Source organism: Camponotus vicinus, unplaced genomic scaffold (assembly GCF_025532165.1).
Source record: "Camponotus vicinus isolate PSW18456_S1 unplaced genomic scaffold, iyCamVici1.0 SCAF_6, whole genome shotgun sequence".
NCBI lineage: Eukaryota > Metazoa > Arthropoda > Insecta > Hymenoptera > Formicidae > Camponotus > Camponotus vicinus.
Window position 1 is genome coordinate 8,162,334 of NW_028141978.1, and position 25,783 is coordinate 8,188,116.

Consider the following 25,783-nt stretch of genomic DNA (forward strand, 5'->3'; position numbering starts at 1 on the left):
ACTGTAACGAAACAACGTACCGGCAATCGAGTGTGTAGGCAAGGTCAACGTGTTGCTCGTCATCTACTTCTTCGTTTTCTTCTTCGCTCGAGTGTCTGTGACGTGGGAACCTGAACCTCGGTAGAATCACTTGGTGACGCGCCCATCTATCGATCATAATGAACTGCAACTTATTTTATTAACATTCCGATTTCGATCTCCGTCAGAACAAAAATCGCTTTAATTAAGGATATCTTTAGCTTGATAAAAAAATTTATCATATGCTGATTCTTAAAAATTTGAGCGATATATATATTATAGATATAAAGCTTTTACTTCCGTTGCTCAGACAAAAGAAAATTTTAATTTTCAAATAAAAAAAAATTCTTAAAAATACTGTTTACAAAAAATCGGAACGATTTTAAATATATACACGAGCAACTTTTGTTCTATTACAAAGGAAATCATGTTTAATTACATCCTAAAGCGACAATTAATCAGGCATTCTAAACACATGGTGTGTGTTTAAATAAATTTCTAGGCGTTTTAATATATAATCGATGTATTTTTATGTCGAAAAAAATTACAAAAATTATAGAGGATTATACAAAATCAACAATCATACAAATTACAATTGTACATACGTAGAGTTTAATTGCATATATTATTTTCAATGCATAGAGATGCAAAGAAGAATTTCGATAGCATTATAATACTATGTATATTTATATACAAAGCAAGTAACTTATTTTTTAATTTATAAACTTTGTATACTTATTTTTTAATTTATACTTTGTATATAAATTTATTATGTTATCAGCATTTTTTCATCTAATCGCAGTATTTAATTTTACAACAGGTTCTATAAAAGATGAGGTCTTCTTACAGAACAAAAAGTGTTGCCTTAACTTTATATTGCTTCAATAATATGTTGAAACATTAACGGAAATAAGAATAGTTGCACAATATTATGGCAGTATTAATTACACGTTTTCTCTGGTACTAATTATGCGATACACTACATGACTGTACTAGTACAAAATGACTCTAAATTAAGCAATCTCGATTTTTTTATTTGGAAATATAACATTGATTGTTGGAATCTATATTTAAACAACATATATCTCCAGGAATGGTTAAAAATTTGAAATCTTGTCGTCCTTCAAAATGTCTTTTTGTGCTGTGGAATGCTTTTCTGGGTAATGCAAGACGAATAAATTATTGTGAAGAATCTTTAACTGTTCTTTAATCCGGTTTCTTCTACCATGTAAAATCAAGGCTAGTGAATACTAAGTGTCTCGAGTAGTGCATACTAAAATAGTTTTTATGTTTCTTGTTTTTCATAAAATCAACGTGATGTGCGTCCAACTTGTTAGTTAATATATTTAAACTTTTTGAAATTAAAATATATTTAAATTTTTTCTTAGAGTATAAATTATAGAGTACTTTTATATTGGTTTTATTTTATATTTTTATATTTAGTTTTAAATTTATATATTTAAATCAAAATACTATATGCATGTGTATACAATTCTTTATATATATAATTCTTAATTTTTAATGTGCGGTCAAATTCTATCTTTTATCAAGAAAACATATATATATATTTTTTTTAAATACTACTGATGAAACACGATGATAATACATTAAAGCATAATAAGTATAACGAAATAAACATTTCAAGGCTAATCTTCATATTTCTTACATCATCGCCTTGTCTGTTATTAATTGCACATGACGGACTTTGTTACTCCTATTGAAATTAAAATATGCTAAGAAAGAATAATTTATTTGAAAAATCTCGGAACCTTATGACTGTTGTTGACTAGCGAGCTATTCAAATTTGCGTCTGTTCCTCGCTGAGGTCTTACCTGCTCATACAGCAAAGAAGCTTACAGTAACATTGCTGCAATGTTGCAGCAACGTTTTAAAACAGCGAAAACGTATAATAGTGTATGATTTCTTCGCTTGTCGCTACGCAATGACACCAAACTTAACTAATTCGTATTTAAATTTTCATCATAAAATGGATATAAAGCCTATAAAAGATTGATACTAACATAACATACAAGGTATATTTCTTTTCTTTTGTTATTTTATTTCTGATAAACTGACTTAATTTAAAGTAATTTGTTTAATAATCTAAATTTCTTGTTAGGGTTATTTGAAATTAGACGGACAAATGGAAAATAATCCACTTATTGTGCCTGTATTAAAGTATTCCTATTATCGAATGTATGTAAGATAGTTATTTATAGATTATCAAGATAAACATTTAATAAGAAACGTTTAATAAAAAATACTAGAAGTTTTCCTTATCTTTCTTTTTACACATTTTCAAAGTTATTTATTAAATTTAAAGCGTTCTGCATTTATAGCAAACCGCGTTTCAATATTACAAATATATTGCACCGTAACATTACTGTAATTTTACATTGTAATATTCCTAAGGGCGAACATCTCAACTGCTGCAAGCTTGAAATAATGTTGCATTTCGCAACTTCTATGCAATATTACTAATGATTCAATGTGAACATAATTTTATGCAATGTTTTTGCAATCTTTCGGTGCGCTGTATGAGCTTACGACAAATTATGGTTATTATAGTGAAACTCAATCATACGAAATGTTACATAATATCATATTTATGCCTGATTGTAACGCTCGTTGTAATGCCTCTTTCATTTATGTTTTAATAAATCTAATTATGAATTCATTACACCTTTGTCTCCGTTTAATTCATATTAATATATTTAAAGAATCTATTTTTTATAAAATTATAATAATAAAAATAATAAAAATAATAAAAATAAAAATAATAAAAATAAATTATACAAATTCAATATTTGATATAAAAAATGTAAAAAAAATTGTATGAAATCTGAAAAAAGGTCCGCTTATTGTTATTTGCACATGTTACTTGTTACATACTGTTTATCATTATCTCGTGTCATTATATTTTAATTGGCGTTAAAAAATACAATATCAGGACAAAAAGTGCATTATGCTTTATACGCATGTTACGTCATATATACGTCTTAGAATTATAAGAAATGAAGTATTCATGTAAATAAAGTATCCGTGCAAAAAGAAAATCCTCATTAATTTTATTTTACTTCACGCACAGTTCAAGATAATAGTCGAATAAAAATTTATAATCCATTTGCTAAGTGACATGTAATTAGATAGCGTAAAATTATATAGGAGATGAGGAATTTGCAATGGAAAATGTAATAACGCGGAAATGAAATAGAGATAGAACACTCGGCAATGTGATTTATTACACGTTAAGCGCAATCCCGCTGAAAGTCGATAGAAAAATGGTGATTCGTATATCGGCGAGTATTGGTCGAACATTATTAATTACATAATCCAGCAAGTCGACGATAATGACGTGTTTCTGACCGCGCATTTGATACGTCTGGTTTACTTTCTATGAGAGCTATTTCTTCTAATATATTCCACGTCGGTCGATGGTCTTTTTATTATCCATAACTTTATTTACATTACATCGTGAAAAAAAATAAAAAGTGTTTATCGAAAATCACCAATTTATCAAGAGATATGTAATCTATTTTACAAGATATATAATAATCATAATTTGCAAAAAGTTCTTACAGAAGTACCAAGTCGCATTAAACAACTTTAGACTAAAGTAAAAAATAGCTTATATATAATAAAAAATAAAAAATAAATTTTATTATAAATATTTATTAATCTAATTATTACTAAATTAATATCTATAAAATATTATTACTCTATAAAATTCATCTTATTTTAATGTTTACCTAAAGTTTATATCTAATAAATAAATATAAGCATTTTCATTGTGCACAATTCTGTCATGCTAGGCTTATTCTAAGTTTAACTACAAATTCATTACATCCTTTTCTCTCCGTTTTCGATCGACATCCGCTAAGAAATCTAGTATCAAGCGCATTACGCTCTCTGGAACAATCCTGAAAATAAAACAAAATTTAAAAAGTATCATCATATAAAACTTCTTTCAGAGGTAATTATTTATAAATTAATTGTAAAGTTATATAAAAAAATATCATTGTTAAATAATTATAGAAAACAACGAGCATATCAGGAAAAAATTATTTTTGATACATTCGGCACGACTTTTGATATATCCGTACCTGTTAATCGCATTCAAAGAAAGAAGACATCGTGGTATTGAGTACTCCGTGTAATTTCTTTGAATCGCTTTAATTATCTCTCGGGCAGCGTATTCTGGCGTTACAACGCCGAAAATGTAAGGAAATCTGCAATTAATTCTGTATTAAAATTACTTTCTAATTGTTATGACAAGCAGAAAACAGAAATAATTCAACGTAACAGACACAAACATTAATTTATTAATAAAAATAAAATAGCAGGTAACAAAAAAATATAAGTTACATATATAGTGTCCAAATATTTATTAAGAGGACTACTCTGTATATAGCAATTTCTTTGTTGACTTTACGCTCGAAGTAATCAAAGAAAAATCATTAGAATCGGTATCGTTATGTAACCATCTGATAATTTGATATAAAGCTTGAGTTATATAAAGCTTGAGTTTACGAGTACAAAATATTTTTGTTTTGCGCAAATTTTTTTTCTCCGTAAAACTATAAAAAATATAATAAAATTCTATTAAAAATAACATGAAGCATTTCCTTAAAAATTTCAATTTCAATTCTAAAAGAACAAAAGCTAATAAAAATCGTCGGATATAGTGAAACACAGAAGTAATACATAATTCCTTGTTTTATTATTATTTCGTCGACAGTCGGTTTCACTGCGCTAATTAGTTATATCTCACGCAATTACGCTATATTAAGATGGATAAAGCGATTCGGCTCCCAAGTACAACTCGCGCGCAAATTATCGCGTTTATGGATCGACATAAACGCGATGCGGAAGCATCGACACGAAAACAGATACTGTCTGCCTCCATTAGAAAGTATTCGATCAATTAATAACACGATGAGTACAACGCGTGGTGCAATAAATGAAATATTGCAATTGCGTCGTATCATATTTCTAATACGTACGTCTTCCGCTGAAACATCTTACGTAGCGTTTATTATTATCAATGACTTAAAAATGTGTTTTCACCTGTATTTAGGATCCTTCGCTAAACCGGTGTCCACGTAAAACGGATAAATCGTCGTGAAATGAATGTTGGATTTTCTCTCATCTAACCGCACTTCCTCGTGTAAGGCTTCCATAAGACCTAAGAAAATTGAATCCACCGAAAATTATACCGCAAACGAATTATCATACGCGAAATACCTCTCACGGCGAACTTTGATGAGCAATATGCTACTTTTTGCGACACCCCGTAGATGCCGCACATGCTACTTATCGCTACTATATGACCGCTATTTTTCTGCAGCATCAGAGGCAGAAATGCCTCTATCGTCTGCTTGAAATAAGAATCATTATGAAACATCTTGAGAAAAGGAAGAATTTTATTAAATTTAGGAACGAAAATATGTACTGCTTTAATAATTTAAAAATACAAACAGAAATGATGTTTAGATTGATTAAACTTGAAGAGAGATTGTAAATAAATCGTTATTAAAAAACAAATGCATACCCAAAAGTTTGAAAGCACATTAACGTTAAATGTTTTCTCCACGTCATCCGGATCAAAACTCAGATATGGCTTATGATACAACACAGCCGCATTATTAATGAGTATTGTCACATCCGGCACGCCGATTTTTCTCATCAACCTCACCGTCTCTCGTACTTCCAATCTCTTTGAGACGTCAACCAAAAAACCGTAAACCTAAAGACTCTCAATAGCTTAGTTTGGCTTCATTAAAAATCGTATAGTACATTGTTTTTTTTCTATAAAAAATAAATTTAAAAATAAAAATATAGCATGTAATGAAGTAGAACTCCAAAGAAAATATGGTATTATTTAACATAATATTATGTTAGTTAAATTATGTTAATTATTTAATATAATATTTAATTATTAATATAATATGATATTTTTATTATATAATTATATTATAATTTATTATATAATATTAAATAATTAAAATATAAGTATTTAAATATATACTTCTCCACCATTCTTCGACACTTCTCTCATCGTTGATCGATTGTTATCAACATCATTATCCCAACAAACTATTATACAACCCATAGACGACAATTGGATGGCTAACTCACGGCCGATACCATGACCAGCTCCAGTAATCTAATTTTATTTTTTGAAAAATATAATTTCCATATACATGTATATTGCATAAAGACATTTCTGCATCTATCTTTCATTGCAATCATTTCTGCTCGGTTCGAAAAGCGAAACTTACTAGAACGGTTTCTCCTAGTAAACGTTTCATGGAACGCGGTACAATCATTCTGAAAGTTGCCATTATCATCGCCAAGCTTATCTTCGCTGACAGAACAGATAGATCCAGAAACAATCGGTGCAATTTGATATCTTTGAAGATACGTTGAATGCTCTTCATCCTGAAATAATTATTAAAAAAATATCAAAAACATAAACGAAATAATAAATAAAAATAATAAATAAATAAAATAATAAATAAAAATGAGATTCTCATTATTTCTAACATTAAAAAAAAATTTTCAATTTTATTCCGTTACAAAATATCCAAATATAACGCCTCTTTATAATTGTAATTATTTAACGCGCATATAACCACATTAACTATCATTATAATTTTTATCACATTAATCTAATTTCACACTTAACTGCATAGAAAAAAATAAAACGAATTATCTCCAAAATAATAAAGTTGGGCTGGAGATAATTACTTCTTTTAAAGAACATTAGAAAGTATAAAACATTGATATTCTAAGCAAAATGAGAAAATAAAGGAAAATGCCCGCACGTAAATATTCTTGTGAATGCCTTGTAATTTCGTGATGTAAGTTTCAGTGGACCGTAATATTCGGCCCGATCACTTTCCTTCCTACTCTCGGACCGTCGTTAGTGTGATAGCTAGTTTATTTAGAATCCGAAAATTTTTCAAATACAATTTTAACTTTAAAAATAAAAATTATGTCATTTGACGTTTGACAGTTTGTAGCCATGACATTTATATGTAATGAATTTATAACATCGATCATAAACACTTAAACATCTGTCGTTCTTCTTTTTTTTCCTCAAAAAATTTGGGTTATATTAAATTTTCAAAAATAAAACTAGTAATATATCATCATATTTTTTGGTTGAAAAAAAATCTGTTCGAATATATTTTATTTAGATATCTAAAAAATAAGATTAATAAATATATGCGTGTTTTGCTGAAAATTTGAAAATAGCAAAAAACAATTTCTGTTCTGCTACGGCGTATATTTCCGAGTGATATAATCTCCTTTGTTTTCTCTTGCAAAAAACTCTCGATCCTCTCGAAAGAGTAGTTGTCAAGAAACAATTTAGTTTCCCAATTATGCAAAATGTGTCTGCTTTCTTTATCTCTGTGCTAAATAGACTATGAAATTGCTTTCCTCTCGCGAGCATTTATAGTCAAGTAAACATTTAATCTAGAGTATAAAATCAAGATGCTGAGAATGAGAAAAATTATCGAGCATACGAAATTAAAGAGATTCTGGACGAGATGGCGAATTCTTATGTGGAAAGCCGTACTTATGCGGTTACACAGTCCTATAACCACCGTATTGGAAGTTATTATAGCTATTATCTTTTCTCTACAAATACGTCTGATATTTGAACCACACGCTCTTCATTCGCAGGTAGTTAAACACTTGCAAAATGTATCACAAATTGAATTTATTACATAACTCTATATACATATATTCACAATTTAATTATGTTTGATAATATTTATATCCAATATTTTTTTCTTCATTTTCAAAAGATTTTGATTTTTAATCTTTCAGTTAATATCAAAATCGTATAAAACAATTCAAAAACATTAATTTTATTAGATGAAATTGCATAAATGATAAATAATATTAAATAAATTAAATAAATAAAAGTACATATATATATAAAATTGAAAAATGATATTTATCATACATATATAATTATTTAATTTATAAACAATCTAATAATGTTTTTATATACATGTGATTCTCTCATATTTATTTACATAAAGAACTTGGATCGATATAGTCGAAATGATATTCTGGCTAAATTACCGAATGACGTGAAATGTTGGTATGCTCCAAAGAATGCATTTATAGACGAATTAATGTCGAAAGCGGCAAAAATGCTTGGTACGAATGGTAAGATAATCTCGAAGATGTTTAAAAAGAGAAATTGTTATAAAAAGAGAAATTGAATAAAAAATAAATATTACATATCAGTTCAAGCAGCCGATAGCGAGATCAATCTTGTGCATTCGCGTTACACGAAAAATGACACTTCCAAGGTATTATGGGCGATCTTTGAGGTCGAAAAACTTGCATCTGGTAAACCAAAGGTTTTAGAATATAAAATACGTTCATCGGAAATAGGAGAGAGTCGAGTAATTATGATGCACGAGGAAGAACCTGCCTATAAAGGTGTTTATCAAATATGTCTTTTAATAAATAGACATTAAGATTCTAGTTTGATATGTCAAATTTCAAATTAACTTAAAAATTTGTTTTTGAAATTCTACTAAACATTTTGAAATTTTACTAAACGTTTAAAAAATACCTTTCACGATCTTGTAAACGATCTCTTAATTATTAATGTAATCAATGTTATAATTCACAAATGCGATAGAATCTTGTATTGAATTTATCTTAAGAACATATCGTAATAAAAAGAGCAACAAAATTACTTATATCAATGTTTATGATCGAAGATCCGTACGTGTTAAGTGGTTTCATGGCTCTACAAATAGCAATCGAAAAATCCTTCATCGAAATATGGACGAATCCGACATTACCGAAGATCGCTGACGACGTAAGCTCTTCAAATACCGAAATTAGCGATGTAGTAAAAATTATTTTAAACGGGAAAAATGTAATAAAGTCACAAAATCAACAAAAACAGACTTTTTCCGCAGCTGACCATCGGCCGATTTCCGTTTTACAAAGTGAATTTTTTAATTCTGCCATCTGTTATTCGACCTAACATAAGTATAATATATTACATGGTGGTCATTGCTTTCCTACCATTATCAGCAGCAACATTAAGAAAAGCACTTCATGATAAAGAAACTGGATTCAGAGTAAGTTTTTTGTTACGTCTTGTAATATTTATTATTACTTGCCAATTAATCGTATATACATATATTGTAATAATGATTTTATTATTGACATGATATTTTTTATATTGACGCAAAATATGTACGTGTTTTTTAGAGTCTTATGAGATTGACGAATATGTCTTTCGCGATGCTGTACGTCGGATGGCTCAATTATTTCATGATCACCATGTTACCTGCGACGATCGCATGCACGATTCTGCTACATCCTGTGTTCTCGGCTACAAATGCATTGGTTGCTGCTATCTTTATCATGCTGTACAATATCCTTTCGGTGCTCTTTATGTTCACGATTGGGACATTTTTCAATCATAGTAAATTATTTATAACATATAAACAAAAAATATATAACATTTTAATTGAATGTGAAAGCTTCTATAAGAAAATAGCTCAATTGTCCACTTTGTGTAATATATTTTGCATATAAGAGTAGTTACTTTTGTTCTTCTTAATAAGTTATATAATTAATATTATATATTACATTACACAAATTACATTTTATTTTATTATAAATTGTAGATCACAATTATATTTGCATAATTACAGATACTTCTCAAGATTTTCTTATATGATTGCGTATATTATTTTATCATAGCTACAAAGGCATTGCTCACATCAATTCTGTTTTGGATTTTTTTGACACACTTTACCATCGTTTTGGATCAATTCTTGATAAGAGCAACTGTTTCATGGAAAATCGCTTCGCTGATTCTGCCGCATAGTGGTTTGTTATACGGACTTGTAGCCTTCACAACTCGAGCGAATTTCGGTGAGCAAATATACGCAAGATTATATTAAATTAGACATACAAGATTAGAAATTACAATTTAAAAAATTACAAAAATACAGAACAAAAGTATTACATTTAAAAAATTACAAAGATAAAATACAAAAACATTATAAAGATATTAAAAAATATTTACGTATATTCCATATAAATTATATGCATCACATATTACATATAAAATATATGCATTGCAAAAAATATTTGTACATATAAATACAATTGAAGAAATGCTCATACGACTTAAATTTCATTTAGACGTAAAGATTATGTATTTGTGCTCAAGTTATATAACGCAATAATTATATAAATTAATTATTTAAATAAAGATTATATATATAAGATATATATATATATATATATATATATATATTATTTACTCTTGAAATAAATTTTTATTTATGAAACATATGAATAATATTTTATTCATATATGTAAAAGATTTTTTTATTAACAAATAAAACATTACTTTTTACCCCTTATTTGTAAGTTTATCTTCTGCATGCAACAGAATATAAATTAATTTTATAAAAGCATTTATTTTGCATGTATATTAGTAAATAAGAAAGTTATGAAGTTATGAATTATGAAGTTATGAATTGCGTAATACGCGTTATTCGTAAGCGTTATTCACTGCAATATTAAAATTAGAGATCTATAGATTGTAACTTGACTATGTTTTTTATATAACTATCTTATGTTAGATTAGTAAAGCTATTTGCAATCACTATTTCAGAAAAATATATATTTTTATTTTTTATGTAAATTATCTTTATAAAAAATTTAATAGTGCTTATATTTTATGCATCAAAATGTTATAAGATTATTAGATTATTTAACATTAAAAGATAGATGATCCTTCAAATACATAATTTATCATATTATACAAAATGAATTATCGGATTTTTTAATAGCATATTATTATTAAAAGCATATCAAATGATTTTGTGAGACCCTGTATTAATAATAAATATAATTAATATATAAATAATATATATAAGATAAATAATATAATTTAATACGAAATATATATTAGCTTTTTTTTAGTAGAGAATTATGGAAACGAAGATTTGAAAAATATTTGGCAGAAGGCAAAATCGCGTAATTACATGAATCCTACCTCGTATTTATGGCCGCGATGGCTTTCCGAATTAATTGCGCTACGAGATGTTCATGATATTATTCATGCCAAAGAAAAGATCTCTATCGGCATGATCCTGTTTGCATGGTGTTTGCATATCATTTTCTGGTACTTACTAGCGGTATACTTGGACAATGTTAACCCGGGTAAATTAGGCAGCGCGAAACCTTGGTATTATTTATATAAGGTAAATAAAAGATCTGTAATTTTTCATCAATTACTATTTGCTCCTTTTAAATAATATCAATTATTTATATAAATGATATTATAATGATATTAAATGATATTAGTTATATAAATAATATTAAGGATAATATTTATGTGGTATTTTAAGAAATTATATTATTTCTTCGCCTACCCTTTTCCAAATAAATAAATGAATTAACGTAAATATAAATTAAATTTAAAAGATGTTTAAACAAAGCATTTTAATAATCATGTGTAATAATATTTTTTTCAATGTTTGAAAGCATTTCTCATATATATCTTTCAGGATGTTTAAAAACATTTCCAATACTTTCGTATAAAAATATAATATAAGAATTATTCTTACATAAAAATTACAAATACATATCATGAATTGTCTAGAAACCTATTTATGATGACGACGATTTAACGATTCGAGGATCCACCAATTGGTCGGCAGTTGAGCGTACACCATCATATATAAAAGTATACATAACATCATCTAATTAAGTAAAAGGCAGAGAGAGAGAGAGAGAGAACGTTATTCTTAGATTTATATTTTATATTTTTACATTGTTATATAATATCCATTTAATACAACTTAAATATTATTAAATCATAAAATTAATACAGCAGATAATCGAATAACATTAAGAAATTTGCATTACAAATGTTGTTATTAAAGCATTTTGTTTCTTTATTTACGTAATATAAATACTTTAATATAAAAATTAATATAAATACTAGATTTGCTTTGGTAAAGCAAATTAATATATTAAAATAAAATTTTAATAATGTAGTAAATAAAAAACTATTGGCAAGATTTACATTTTTTTAAATGGATAATCAATGTTACAATCTTTATCATTTAAATATCAAAGAGCGAAATAAGACCTTTTAAACATTAATGATGAGCTATAACAAACATTAATAATTAGCTATAACGTAATTTAACTTTTCACATAATTGATTTATATATACGTACAAACGATAGCCGTCTATTCGAGTAAGATGTGTCCGCAAAGAATTTGGCAAAATTGGCGAACGCTTTACAGCTATAGACGATGTAACAATCGATTTCTATCATCAAGAGTTTTGCGTTATTCTTGGTCACAATGGCGCCGGCAAGAGCTGTTTGTTAAAGACAATTATAGGTAAAATAGATTCCTTATAGATATGATAGACATTCTAGCTTTATATTCAATAATCAATATATCAACGAAATTTTTTATAATTAAATGTATGTAACAGGAATGCACAAACCAACTCATGGAAACATTTACTTAGAAGGAAGAGATAACGAGAATGAAAGTACCATGGATCCGATTGGTTATTGCCCGCAGGAAAATATATTGGTGAATTATTTGACAACGATACAGCATCTCTATATATTTGGCATGGTACAAATATCTCCATATTATTAATACTTACAAAAAAATTGATAAAATAAGATAGATAATACATAAATTTGCTCATATATATATATCAAATAATACTTTTAATCTAGAATGCATATTAATTGTAATCAAAAGAAATTATCTCATACGTATAGATAATAATAATAATAATAATAATAATAATGTGATCGATTGCTTGTATAAATTATTCCTTTTTGTAAAAAAATTTAATTTTCCGTAGAATTATTCATAAATTAAAAATAATGGAACACATATTATGTCGATCTAAATAAAAACTGTTATTCGATCTATCTTGTCACATTTTTAAAGATTTATTCTAAAATTTGATAATAACTAGTTGTATTCGACTAGTTAACGGATTACAATGAAATGTTTAATTGTCCAACTTAAGCAAAAAGAAAGAAAAATAATAATTTTCGTGCCTAAACTCTTTTATATAAAATTATTACAACGCGATATGCTTCTAAATGATTTTGGATTTAAATTATATTAATATTCAATTAATAAATTCAAGCTGTATACAATTTACAATTATTAAATAATCTCTTGTGTTTTATACAATAAATCTTAAATTAGATCTATAGGAAATTAAATTAATAATAATTGTTATTATTAATCAAAATAATATTTATACTCCATTTATTAAAAAAATTTATTTAATAAATAAATATTTTTTTAAATTATCTTATCAATCAATTAATACTAAATAACTTAATGTGTTGATGCGTAGCCGAAATTAATTAGAGCAACACAATCAAAATTTTATTCAGTAAATTAATTATTATTTTAGATGAAGGGAATGACTTATACTAATGCTCATAGAGAATCGCTGAAGCTATTGAAACAACTCGATTTGGAGTTTGTAAAGGATAGGAAAGCAAAATCTTGCTCTTTCGATACACAAAGAAGAATTTGTTTAGCGATGGCACTTATTGGTGACACTAAGGTACATTACTTTATTTATAATCATAATTTTATAATTATAATCATAATTTTAATGAATTGTTACAGAAATTTAAGGATTAAATATTGACATTTATAAAATAACTGTAATAATAATGAATATATATAGGTTAAACAGATTAGGTAATTAAAATATATAGATTTTTTCAGATCCTAATCCTCGATGAACCTACATATGGAATCGATCCATGGCACAGAAGACAGATATGGGATCTACTTTCGGTGAACAATCTTTTTCAAACAGCCAGTTAAATATTAAATATTTAATATGTATAGAAATTAATAAAAATTTCTAAATGCCAAGTATTAATGATTTGCAGGATATAAAAAGAGAGAGGACAATATTAATGGCAACGAATTCCATGGAAGCTGCAGATCTTCTCGCCGATAGAATAGCTATTATCGCTAATGGAAAGATCGAGTGTTATGGTTCAAAAATGTATCTAAATCGCCGATATGGTAAAATTCTGAAATTCATAGACAAGATAAATCTATTTATTGACATAAAGAAGGAATTTTAAGATAGATATAATTAATATATTAATTTATTAAATATTTCTAAAATTAATTGAAATTAGGAATCGGTTATGTGCTAAGTTTATTGGTACAAGAGAATTGCAATGTAGAACGAGTTCGTGCGGAAATACAAGAATTCTCGGCAGATCCAATTACTGTACGAGGCATGATGGGTTTGGTAATAAGATTCGACGTGCCCAGAAACAGTCGATTCGCTAAATTGCTCCAACATTTAGAATCCAATAAGGAAGAGTTGGGAATCATATCTGCTGCACTGAGCGCTGCAAGCATCGAGGGTCAATTTCTCAGGTATCAAACCTTTGTTCATATGATGTATTAAGTTAAAAATTTTATTAACAAATTTTTATTTAAATACAAAACTAATAATAAATATAATTAAAAAACAATTTTAACTCCTACAGAATATTTATTATAAATAACAATTTTAATTTCAACTTCTTTACGTTTTAATATTTAAAAATAAATCAAAAACTGAAAGAGATGATATCAATGCTAATTTTATTTTACATATAGGATAGGTTTAGAAAGCCAATTCAAGGAACGCTGCGTACAATTACCTAGCGATAAATATGAGCTCATTGTGCAACAAAGACGACGACATTTATTACAAACGGGTAAAATTTGGACATTATTTTAAAAGAGTTGCAAAATGATAAATAACAATGTATGTGTATGTGTGTCAAAAATTAAAATTTATTTCTTTATTTTAATATTTCTATATTTATAGTTTATACAAATAATTAATATGTATTGTTGAATATTATTCTCAACTAATCTTTCTCTCTTTTTCCCTGAATTTATTTATAATTTAATTATCAGCTAAACCATGGGAGCGATTAACCGGCAACACTTTATGGCGACAACAAATTCTTGCAATGTTCTACAAGAAATTATTACACATTATTTCCTCCTGGAAAATGTATATATTTTCGGTAAATTTACTCTTTTCATCATGAAATACTGTCTATTATGAAAAAAAATATATATTTCTCGATAAATATAATTATTTTAGAATTATTTTAGATAACTTTGGCGATTGTTACGCTCATTCTGACCACTATGATTGGCGAATTGAGCGTTTTTACGCTTTTTGACACGACGTAAGTTAATCTTGCTTATTTTAAATCGATAGAAAAAGAGATAACGATTTCTTTTTATATGTAAAAATTCAAACATTTTTGACATTTTATCTTCATATATTAAAAATTTTTTTCGTCAAATAATCAATACATTTTATATTGGTAAAAAATTATTATTTGCAAGGAATATGTATTGATTCATCTTTTCATGATACATAAAATATAAATACATATAGTAATAAATACATGTAGTAAATATTATATATAATAGAAATATTTTATAAGAAACACTTTTTACTTGCATAGAAAAGATGTGTTCTAAAAAAATTAATAAACACAGTTACTTAATTGTGTCAATTATTTATAATTATAGCGAAAAGATTATGAATTTAACGAATTATATGGACAACAACCTTCATGTGTTATATTATGCGGCCGATGAGAAAATCGCGAGAGACTTTCTTGTCACATTGTACACCACTGGTCAAGCGTATAGCGAAAGGCACAATTATCATGTCTCCAAAAACATCCCAGCCAGAGATATTATGATTCATCCTGATTTACATTCGATAGAGGTACTGTGAATATCCGCGTAAATTTGACATTTATTACCCAAATTTGGCTATTAATATTTCATAATAGTTTAAGGATCGTTATGTGATGTCTATCGACATATACGCAGATGGACGTGTACAACTTATGTATTCGTCTACCGCAATACACAGTGGCCCAATTGCATTAAATCTACTACATAATGCGTTGCTGCGCTACCATTGCGGCTCAGATGATTGTTGGATCAAATTGACGAGTCGACCATTAATACACCCGGGACAGGTAATATGGGATTTTGATACTTTACTCTCTTTGTATACATATATAATATCAGACAAAATACGACGTTTACAGTGGCAGCATTTGCTAGTCCACCCACGCAGTGTCCGGAATTGGGAGAACGCCGCTATAATAATGACTTTGTTTCTTCTCCTACCGTCTATCGATATGGGGATACGGGAGCGAAATACGCTCTCGAAGATGCTGCAGACCAATACGATTGGCGTGTCTACGCGAATCTATTGGATCTCGATGTATATCATTGATTTTCTATTGTACACGTTCTCCATAATATTTCTTGAAATTGCAATTTTAGTCGCCTATCATCCTACTGTGCAATTCTCAGCTTTAGAAATTGGTGAGAATCTGAAGAAATATTTTTGCGCGTGTGTGTTCTATGTAATTTCCTCTTTTCGTATTTTAATATTAATTGACAATTAACGTTTTAACGTTTCACGAATTTAAATGATAATTAGATATTAAAGTAAAAATGCTATTTATTTATGTGTTATTCCTATATAAATTAGAATTCCTACATAAATTTGAGTTTGAAATATAATTAAAGATTGGAAATATGCAAATAAATAATATATACATTGTAATAAATTAATATTTCAGTCCAGATTTTAATAATATTCTTATGTTATGGAGGCTGTGCCATCCCATTAAATTATTGCATACAACTTTTCACGAGAAAACCAGAAAAAGTCTATCTGGTTGTAATAATGATTAACATCATAGTCGGTCAGTAATTTAATAACGAATAATAATGATTTGTTATTATGTTATTAATGACTTAATAATAATAAACTTTATTATTAAATTAAGATATAATTCAATTATATATAACAATTTAAGTATAAAATATGTTTTGCAGTATTATTGGTAAACAGCTCTATCGTTTTTCCATTGATGTTTCGCGTACTAAACAGTACTGGAAAATATATATTCGAGGCTTTTGTACATATATTTCCACCATATGTTTTAGCTTGCGCTTTAAGCAATTATATCATGTTAAATTTATATAACAGACAGTGCAGCTATTCCAATGCATGCGATACGGAATTTTACATTGAAGATCCTTGCTGTCGTAAGTCTACCTTTATCGAAATTACACATTTCAATAAAATTTGAATTATGATTTGTACTAAATCTAAATTTAAAATTTTAGAAAGTTGCAATGATAAATTTTGCTACAAGCAATTGAATGTAATGCTGATCAAACAATCTGGCGCTGAATATTATCATTCGGTCACAGACGACATACTTTTAATGATATCCCAAATGTTTGCCCTTTATATATTGCTAGAGATTTTTGACGAAAAAAATCGCAGAAAGTGGTATAGTTATTCTGTACCTTCTGTACAAAACGATAATATTGAGCCTGAAGTTATGGAGGAAAAGAAGCGAGTCGATGAATATATAAAACGTAAAAACACATGAAAAATAATTTAAAAAACTTATTTAAATTTATATATTACTTACGTGCAAAAAATTATAAACTTAAAATGCATAAATTTGTTTTATTATGAAAATAATATTTTTGTCTTGATCAGAAAAATTGTCTTTCTCTTTCCATCCAGATTATGAAGAAACAAAATTATTTCCATCACAAGTTGCCTTAGTTGTTCAAGATTTAACAAAAAAATACTCTGGGAATGCGGTAGTTCAAGGAGTAAATTTTAACGTAAATAAGTTTTAATTCAAGTATTTTCTTACATATTTTTTTCTAATGTACATTATATGCAATATTAAATAAATATTCCTCGCTTAGATCTATAAACAGGAATGTTTCGGTTTGTTGGGATTTAATGGGGCAGGAAAATCAACAATATACAAAATGCTAACGGGACAAACAAAAATATCGGCTGGAAAAGCAGTGATATACGGATATGAATTTACAAGAAATCAAGAAATGGTGAGTATATTATCAAATTATCAAATATATTATGTCTTTCTCTCGTTATAATTGAAATATATAAAATGATTATAAATAAAGTAAAATACTCCTAAATATATTAAATATATTTAATGTGAGAATATAAATTAATAAGTAACGTTTTTAAATTTTTTATATCTAAACTTTTATAGATCTTTTTATTGTATTTTACAAATTATTTTATGGCTATTAATCTCTTATATTTCCTTACATAAAAAATATTGTCAAGTTTATAGGTATGATAGGATACTGTCCACAAATTAACGGACTAAGCGATTTTATGACGGGGAGACAATATTTGCAACTTCATGCGGCACTTCGCGGTGTTCCATACGAATGCATTAACGACGAAGTAAACAAGTGGCTAGATGTATTAGGTATAAAAAATGAAACATAAAATTCTATGGGATTTAAGCATTCTTAATTAAATACATTAACAAAATAAAATCCTTAGATATGTTGGACTTCGAGAATTTAAAGATCGCCCACTGTCCCTGGGGAATTCAAAGGAAACTTTGCGTATTGCAGAGCTTAATTGGCGATCTGCCAATGGTATTTATGGATGAACCTACCACTGGAATCGATATAATGACTAGACATGCTATCTGCGAAATTTTACGTCAAATACGGGAAATGGGGAGATCTGTATTAATCACTACGCACAGGTTAGATAAATAAAATAACGATTAAAATTTGTGTTAAATGGACTTTGTGGATTTCTAGTATGTCGGAAGCAGAAGCAATGTGTCTGCGCGTGGGAATCTTGGTTAACGGCCAGTTTACCGCAATTGGATCTTGCGAGCAACTAAAAGCAAAACATGGTCGCAATTTTATATTAAATATCAAAGTAGTACCGGGGTATCAGCTTACAAACCTCGAGAAAATAAAAAACATTATTGATGAAACTTTCCCAGCGATAAAGTTTAAAGATAGTTATTTGGTAAGTAACATACAACTTTACTTTTTGACATCCTTACAAAAAAGATTGTTATAATGTAACATTACACATAAAAATATTAAATAATTTAGTTAAACGCATTTGGGCGACTTTACTGGATTGATAAGATCTAGGCTAGAAAAGATTTATAAAAAGATAAATTAAATATTTTCTAACAGGGTGTTCTTAAATATGAGTTGGAGAGTGACATTTTGTACAGTTATGTATTTGATAAGCTTGAAAAGTTACGACAAAGATATGTGTGGTTCACAGACTTCTCTGTTACTCAACCATCCATGGATGAAGTACTTTTAACTTTAGCGAAGAAGCAGAGAAAACCTAGCATAAAATTAACATCTTATGAACGTCTATATTCTTGGATTATCCGTAATATATATCAAGTATAAATGAAAACCATATATATATGTTTAGTAATATTAGATATATATTACATTAGATATAATGTTACTTAAAGCTAATAATAGCAACACATGTTAAGTTCATCTGACACGATTGTAATACATATATTATAAAATTCTTATTAATTCTATTAATATTAATATCTATTAATAATATTATATTAATATTCATAATACGTTAATTATAGATATATAAAAATAATGTTTATATAGTATATGCAAATAAATACTAAATAATTTTAAATTTTAATTTTATTTATGATATAACATTGGTGTTGGGGACCTTTATTTAATATTCAAAGGAGGCTTTGATTTTTATTCTGCATTAAATTTTAATTCATACATCAATTATGACTACAAATACATTTTACAATTGTTTCTTACGCGCACGATACAGTAATATAATATTCTATTTCAAATAAAAAAAGTTTGTTGTAGGGATAGAAATTGTTATTATTTTCATCAGTAATCCATAAATAAGATCTCAATTTTCGACTCATATATAAAACTTTTATGATTACCTGTCTACACACAAAAAATATATACCATATTCAAATAAAAATATTACTTTTGTCAAATATATTTTACATATTTATATATCTCCAAGGCTATCGTAAATTTCATAAGCATAAGATTTTCTTCAAAATATTTTCTTAATCCTAATAATTGTAGCAATTTTTTAAATAATGCCTACTCTCTCGTAGCATTTTAATATTTGGAACATATTTATAACAAACAATTATATAAAACAAAAAATTATTAAGTATATGTATAATAAAATATATTAATGTAAACTTTTTATCTTTATTATATTTGTGATACATTTTATATTATTGTTTCGATGCATTAATAAATTCTAAAGTTAATTTTATATATATATATATATATATATATATATATATATATATATATATATATATATATAGTATTAACACAATGTTTCCAAAGATTAAATCGCATGAAAGAGCAAGCAATTTTAATGACAGTATGTACAAAAAAGTAATCAATATCGAAAATAGAGATGGTTATTTAAAATTTTCTCTGTTATACAACAATGTGCTAGAATATTCAAAAACTATAATAGCATCGATATTTTGGTATTACATTTTCTACAAATGAGAGAAATCTATTATTAAACAAATGTCATGTATATTGTGTTTATATATATGTATAACCTAAAACATAATATCACATATATATTGAAAAAGATGTGTTGTAAAATATTGATTTATTAAATTTAAAATCTTATTTTACCAGTACAAAAATTGCTTCGACTAAACTTTGATTAATTTAATCGATGGTTAATTTTGTGAAATAAAAAACGTCGCTATAATTCAAAAATGTCTACAAAACAAAACAATAATACTTTTTGTATTAATAATTTTAAGCAGAGACTTACTTGAAAAATTAATAAGAGTTTTGTCGAAGTTACCCTGAGGCTTTTATTATACTACAATCATTACAATTATGTAAAAATAAAAATTTTAAAGTAATTACAATATTAATCGAGTAAAAATCTTTCATAAATAAATACATATTATTTATTCGTATTCAAAGAACGTAGTCAATGTGATAATAAAGATAGACAAAATACGAGAAGAACAGACACATCTTTAAATATGTAAACATGTTAATGTATGAAGTTTCTTTCTTTCATGCCATTAAAAATAGCGATCGTTAAATTTAGTTTATGTTCTCAAGCATCATGAAAATTGTGATTGACGAACTATAATTTACTCGATTTTTATTTATAGAAACAATGCATTCACATATATTGCGTATAACATAACACAATTGATTAATTAAATATTATATACAAGATATGTAAAATAAAACAGAGAGAAAAAGAGAAAGAAAAAAAATATCCTAAATTATAGAAAGAGACAAATAACATATACAAGATTAAAAAATAAAATTAACATAAGATAAGAATTTATTTCTCAATTAGAAATAATTTTCTTTTTCTTCTACTTTCCACTTTCCTCTCGTTTTTTCTCATATCCCTTTTTCTCTATTTTATGCTACATATTTCTTGTAATAAGATTTAAAGATGTATTTATAAATAAAAAACACATATTTTTAACAATATAATTATTGTTAAAAAACAATAAATATATTCTGCTGCTTGTGTTCACCAACCACACGAGCGAATTAATGCAAATTAATAATATTCTGCAAACTCTCTAAATAAATTTAATTATTTTATTGAAAATGCTATAAAAAAATAACAAAAACAAAAGCAAAAATACAATAAAAAATATTTTCTAATATTTAAAATAGCTTTTATTATTTTGTTTTATTACTTTAAATCTGATATTATATACAATTAATAAAATATAAATATAATATAGCTTTTCTTAAGGGGTTATATCTAGTCAGCAAGTCGAAAAAAACGTATTTTTGGGGAATTTAAAAAAAAACCTGTTAGGTATTTTTATTTCATCGATTCTTTATCATAATATATATTTATCAAAGAAGTTTTCATAATTTTTTCAATTAAAAATATCGAGAAATGTAGGCACAGTAGCTATTTTCCAGAGACATCTTTTTTCGGAGGCGCTTGGCGGTGAACAAGATTGCTCGAAGGAATTTTAATTTTGATGAAACCTTTTTTTTATTAACAAAAGCACGAAAAGTTTTAACACGAAAATTTCGTATTTTTGCGTCAAACGTCGGTCACATTGTCAAAAATCAATTTTTTGTAAAATCCTTCGTTCACCGACTAGATCAATTCATACGAAAGCTAAATCCTTTTGAATTTTTTATTTCAGATGATCCAGCTCGGAGCAATCTTGCTCACCGTCAAGCGCCTCCGAAAAAAGATGTCTCTGAAAAATAGCTACTGTGCCTACATTTCTCGATATTTTTAATTGAAAAAATTATGAAAACTTCTTTGATAGATATATATTATATAAAGAATCGAAATAAAAATAAAAATCGAAATAAAAATACCTAACAGTTTTTTTTAAATTCCCCAAAAATACGTTTTTTTCGACTTGTTGACTAGGTATAACCCCTTAATAGTGTTTTTGATTCTTTTTACGGCATTTTCTTTTAATTCGTAAAAAATTTTAGAATTATATAGGCTAGTCATTTATAAAATATAGGTAATAGTTATTTATAAAAGTATAGGTTCTCTTTAAATTACTTCTTATTCAAAAACCGTTTAAATTCATAGTAATAATTCTTAAAAATAGTTGTTAATGTTACCTCTCGAGACTATTTTTTCAATATTTTATACATGGTGCGATTTTGAAGCAAGCTAAAATTTGTTAGTTCTAGAACGTTAAATTGTTTCAAAAGTTATATTTGATATGTTTTTATCAAACAAATGTAAAAGTTGTTGTTTGTCACTTATTTTTTTCTTTGAACCTCTTTTATAAGTGCAATTATACAAGAGAATAAGAATATCGTTACTGTATCTCATTTCAAATTCTCGCAACCAATATATATCTGCTCTTTTATGTTCATCCCAATCTTCTGGATATTGGATATTATTTTCTTTAACGAATTCGTAAGCAATTATAGACAGATATTTCAAGGCATAAATTGAATTACACATCCGTTTATCTTGAAGATTTAGCGAAATCTCTAAGGATTTTAATAATAATTGTTCTTGCTGAAATGTAAAACTTACTTCACTTACAGACATTACTTTTCTGTCAAATTTGTATTTTTTTCCAAGATGTTTACAACGTGCTATTTCTCTATCTAAAGTATTCTGGCAAATTCCGTAGTCTCTTACAGCTTCATGTTTGCTTATTTTTTCAGCTATAACATCTTTTATTGCTGCCTCATATTTTATTTTCCTTTGAAGATACTTTCTTCTGCTTTTTAAAATATCTATTTTTAATTGTAATATTTCGATATTAAGTTTATAACTTTCTGTTACGTCTGATATAGATCTATTGTCAATCATAACATCATGTACCGCTGCCCGAAGTACATTTCTTAATTTGAGATGCTGCTGAATACGTCTTGTGAAATCGTCCAACTTAATTTCCTACGAAACAAAAAGCATATATTGTACAACTATAATCAAATAATAATAATATAAGATCATACATGAAATAAAGATCGTCTAATCGTTTGCGTTGTTCTTGCCTCGCAAAATACACAGTTGCATTTATAAATTGAAACTAGATAATACATGCTCTTCGTAAACAAATTATATAATGGTTGAAATACGAAGAATTTTTTATATTCTTGAAGTATATATATATATATATATATATATATATATATATATATATTATCTCGGTAATAATATAAAAATTTAAAAGTGTTAAAAATAATAATTTAAAGCAATTATGTAAATAATCGAAATAAATCGAATAACAAATATGTCTAGACAAATTTCTTTTTACAATTAAAATATTGTGCATACTATGTATATAATTAAGGTATTGTAAAGCATGAATTTTATCTATTTTTATAAAAAAACAACTATTAAACTAATGTTACACAAAATGATCGAATTTAAGATTCGAAATACTTTGTCAGAAAAGTAAATATATTAATTCAAGATCCCTGAATAATACATGTATCGCTTCTGCGTCTCAAGAAATTGAAATTTGATTCTTAGCTTTATATGACATTCAATCAGATCATGTCAATTATATTTATATATGATAAGAAAACATTAAGTTTTCAAGCATAGTCTCAAACACATATGAAAAAACACATAAAACTATACATAATTTTATAAATATTGTCATAATAATACAATAGAGAGAGAAAAAGAGAGAAAAAGTGAGGGTGCCCGAGATATTTATCGATATAATATTTAAACGATTCATAACATAGGTCTAATAAATGTACGAAAAGATAATGTTGAATGAATTTATTTAAAATGACGAAGTTTTTGGGAAAAATAATATTTTTAACACTTACAGTATTCTGTTGTGGTTCTTTTATTTCCGTTTCTATTTCTGTTGGTGTTTCTTTGAGAGTAATATCTTCTCCTGTTACATTTTTAATTAATTTCGACGTCTGTTCAACCATCCATGTTGACGTTCCTGTTTTGCAAGGATAAAAACGGAAAAGTTTGGAAAATAAAAATTGTATATTTTCGTTTACTTCTGTTGGTGTTTCTTCGAGAGCGATATTATGTTCCTCGAGTTCACTTTCAGTTAATTTCGACTTCTGTTTTACCATACACGTTGATGTTGTATTTTCTGTTTTGCGAGAAACTGATGAACAATCTTGGACAACTTTGGAAAATAAAAAGTCCAATTTTTCGTCTCGGCTTGCTGATGACTTTCTGGAAACGGTATCTTCCTCTGTTACATTTTTATCTAATTTCGACATCTGTTCAACCAAAGATGTTGCATTTTCTTCTATGAGAGAATCTGATTTTAAAAGTTTTTTCCATACAGATTCTATATGCGCAGAGGAGATGTTCGCCCATAACTCGCAAATCTTGCTAATGAAAAATCCTATATCGTAGCATGTACAAAAATGTTCAAATACTTTAAATTTCTGTCTTAGTTTTTGTTTCATATTCAATAACTTCAATGGTTCAAAAATTTGAGATGTGCCAAATGGAAAAAACAGTATTTCGAAGTTGTCATTTTGCATGGCATCTTCTGGGAGAATAAACGTTTTAGATTTTTTGACAAGCAAAAGCACTTTGCCACTTGCATTTGTTTTCTTTTGATGTTTTTTCACTAATTTCATGAAGTTATTATTATACCAATTTGCGAAAATTTTATCATTTTTTGGCGTATTTTCTTTTGACGTAAAAACGACACCCTCCTTGTTCTTCAAAAATTTTTTAGCTTCTATATCTTTATATTCATAAATATAAAACGGTGATAATTTATGACTACCTGTAGCATTTGTACAAAATATAATAAATAGACGATCGTTTATTAATTTTTCTGCATGAATTTTGTTCTTGACTTGGTGCGTACATGGAAAATAAGGTTCCAATTTGAAAGATATTTTGATCATAGTGTAAATATTATCTCTTCTAATATTTTCTTCCTCCAATTGATGGTTGAATTTTCGAATAAATTTTTCAGCATCCAATTCTTGTTCAGTTTTATTAGTCTCTTGCACGAGACTTTGCGAGTTCTCAGATGAATTTCGAGATTTATAATTAGTAGATTCTTGTTGCTTCTCTCTCTTGAAAGGTTTTAGATTTCCCAACAATTGTTTTTCTCCGTCAATTGTTGACGGCCCACCAAACTCACGTTCAATTTCCTTAGCCTTAAACAGCGGTTTGGAAAAGTCTCCCGGTTTTATCCGTTTTCGATAGCACTTATACGATGAATCTTGTAATTGTTCATATTTTGCTTCATTTACGTGTTTTCTTATTAAATTTATTTCTTGCTTAACTAATTTTTTTATTTTATCTGCATTACGTTTA

At 26.9% G+C, this 25,783-nt stretch overlaps 3 protein-coding genes across 10 annotated transcripts; 1 reads left to right on the forward strand and 2 right to left on the reverse strand.

Moving 5' to 3' along the window:
• Window positions 1–3,649: 3,649 nt before the first annotated feature.
• Firl (firelighter) lies at window positions 3,650–7,065 on the reverse strand. The gene is made up of 8 exons (XM_083101725.1): window positions 6,846–7,065; window positions 6,300–6,459; window positions 6,047–6,184; window positions 5,570–5,764; window positions 5,263–5,392; window positions 5,086–5,203; window positions 4,122–4,247; window positions 3,650–3,938 (listed from the first exon to the last, which is right to left on the reverse strand). Exons 2-8 carry the CDS (start codon window positions 6,456–6,458, stop codon window positions 3,848–3,850), a joined length of 957 nt encoding a protein of 318 aa, XP_082957851.1. The 5' UTR covers window position 6,459; window positions 6,846–7,065; the 3' UTR covers window positions 3,650–3,847.
• Window positions 7,066–7,190: 125 nt separating this feature from the next.
• On the forward strand, window positions 7,191–19,499 carry LOC145973285 (phospholipid-transporting ATPase ABCA3-like). Of its 8 annotated transcripts, none has more exons than XM_083102546.1 (30): window positions 7,191–7,710; window positions 8,076–8,205; window positions 8,287–8,484; window positions 8,772–8,872; window positions 8,976–9,140; window positions 9,274–9,450; window positions 9,723–9,945; window positions 11,008–11,288; window positions 11,690–11,773; window positions 12,282–12,441; window positions 12,539–12,687; window positions 13,496–13,651; window positions 13,819–13,890; window positions 13,989–14,127; window positions 14,247–14,493; window positions 14,719–14,819; window positions 15,025–15,137; window positions 15,229–15,305; window positions 15,658–15,859; window positions 15,927–16,118; window positions 16,191–16,473; window positions 16,734–16,859; window positions 16,993–17,205; window positions 17,287–17,544; window positions 17,699–17,802; window positions 17,890–18,033; window positions 18,284–18,431; window positions 18,509–18,719; window positions 18,778–18,994; window positions 19,171–19,499. In XM_083102546.1, the coding sequence occupies exons 1-30, from the start codon at window positions 7,519–7,521 to the stop codon at window positions 19,396–19,398; spliced, it is 5,091 nt and encodes a 1,696-aa protein (XP_082958672.1). In that variant the 5' UTR covers window positions 7,191–7,518; the 3' UTR covers window positions 19,399–19,499. The 8 variants fall into 8 exon arrangements, with proteins under 8 accessions (XP_082958672.1, XP_082958673.1, XP_082958676.1 ...); XM_083102547.1 differs by having other exon boundaries at window positions 11,011–11,288; XM_083102550.1 differs by having other exon boundaries at window positions 19,265–19,401.
• A 3,196-nt stretch (window positions 19,500–22,695) lies between these two features.
• Window positions 22,696–25,081, reverse strand: LOC145973401 (uncharacterized). The gene is made up of 2 exons (XM_083102736.1): window positions 24,304–25,081; window positions 22,696–23,413 (listed from the first exon to the last, which is right to left on the reverse strand). The coding sequence occupies exons 1-2, from the start codon at window positions 24,988–24,990 to the stop codon at window positions 22,697–22,699; spliced, it is 1,404 nt and encodes a 467-aa protein (XP_082958862.1). The 5' UTR covers window positions 24,991–25,081; the 3' UTR covers window position 22,696.
• Window positions 25,082–25,783: the final 702 nt, after the last annotated feature.

Excerpts from the sequence above, each read along its gene's own strand:
- Firl (XM_083101725.1), bottom strand. The coding sequence starts at position 6,458 with ATGAAGAGCATTCAACGTATCTTCAAAGATATCAAATTGCACCGATTG. Across the intron at positions 5,393-5,569 it reads ATGTGCTTTCAAACTTTTGG|ACGATAGAGGCATTTCTGCC; the intron begins GTATGCATTTGT and ends TATTTCAAGCAG. Across the intron at positions 5,204-5,262 it reads ATCAAAGTTCGCCGTGAGAG|GTCTTATGGAAGCCTTACAC; the intron begins GTATTTCGCGTA and ends CAATTTTCTTAG.
- LOC145973285 (XM_083102546.1), top strand. The coding sequence starts at position 7,519 with ATGCTGAGAATGAGAAAAATTATCGAGCATACGAAATTAAAGAGATTC. Across the intron at positions 12,442-12,538 it reads TTTGTTAAAGACAATTATAG|GAATGCACAAACCAACTCAT; the intron begins GTAAAATAGATT and ends TGTATGTAACAG. Across the intron at positions 18,995-19,170 it reads AGTTTAAAGATAGTTATTTG|GGTGTTCTTAAATATGAGTT; the intron begins GTAAGTAACATA and ends ATTTTCTAACAG.
- LOC145973401 (XM_083102736.1), bottom strand. The coding sequence starts at position 24,990 with ATGCAAAATGACAACTTCGAAATACTGTTTTTTCCATTTGGCACATCT. Across the intron at positions 23,414-24,303 it reads AAGAACCACAACAGAATACT|GAAATTAAGTTGGACGATTT; the intron begins GTAAGTGTTAAA and ends TTTGTTTCGTAG.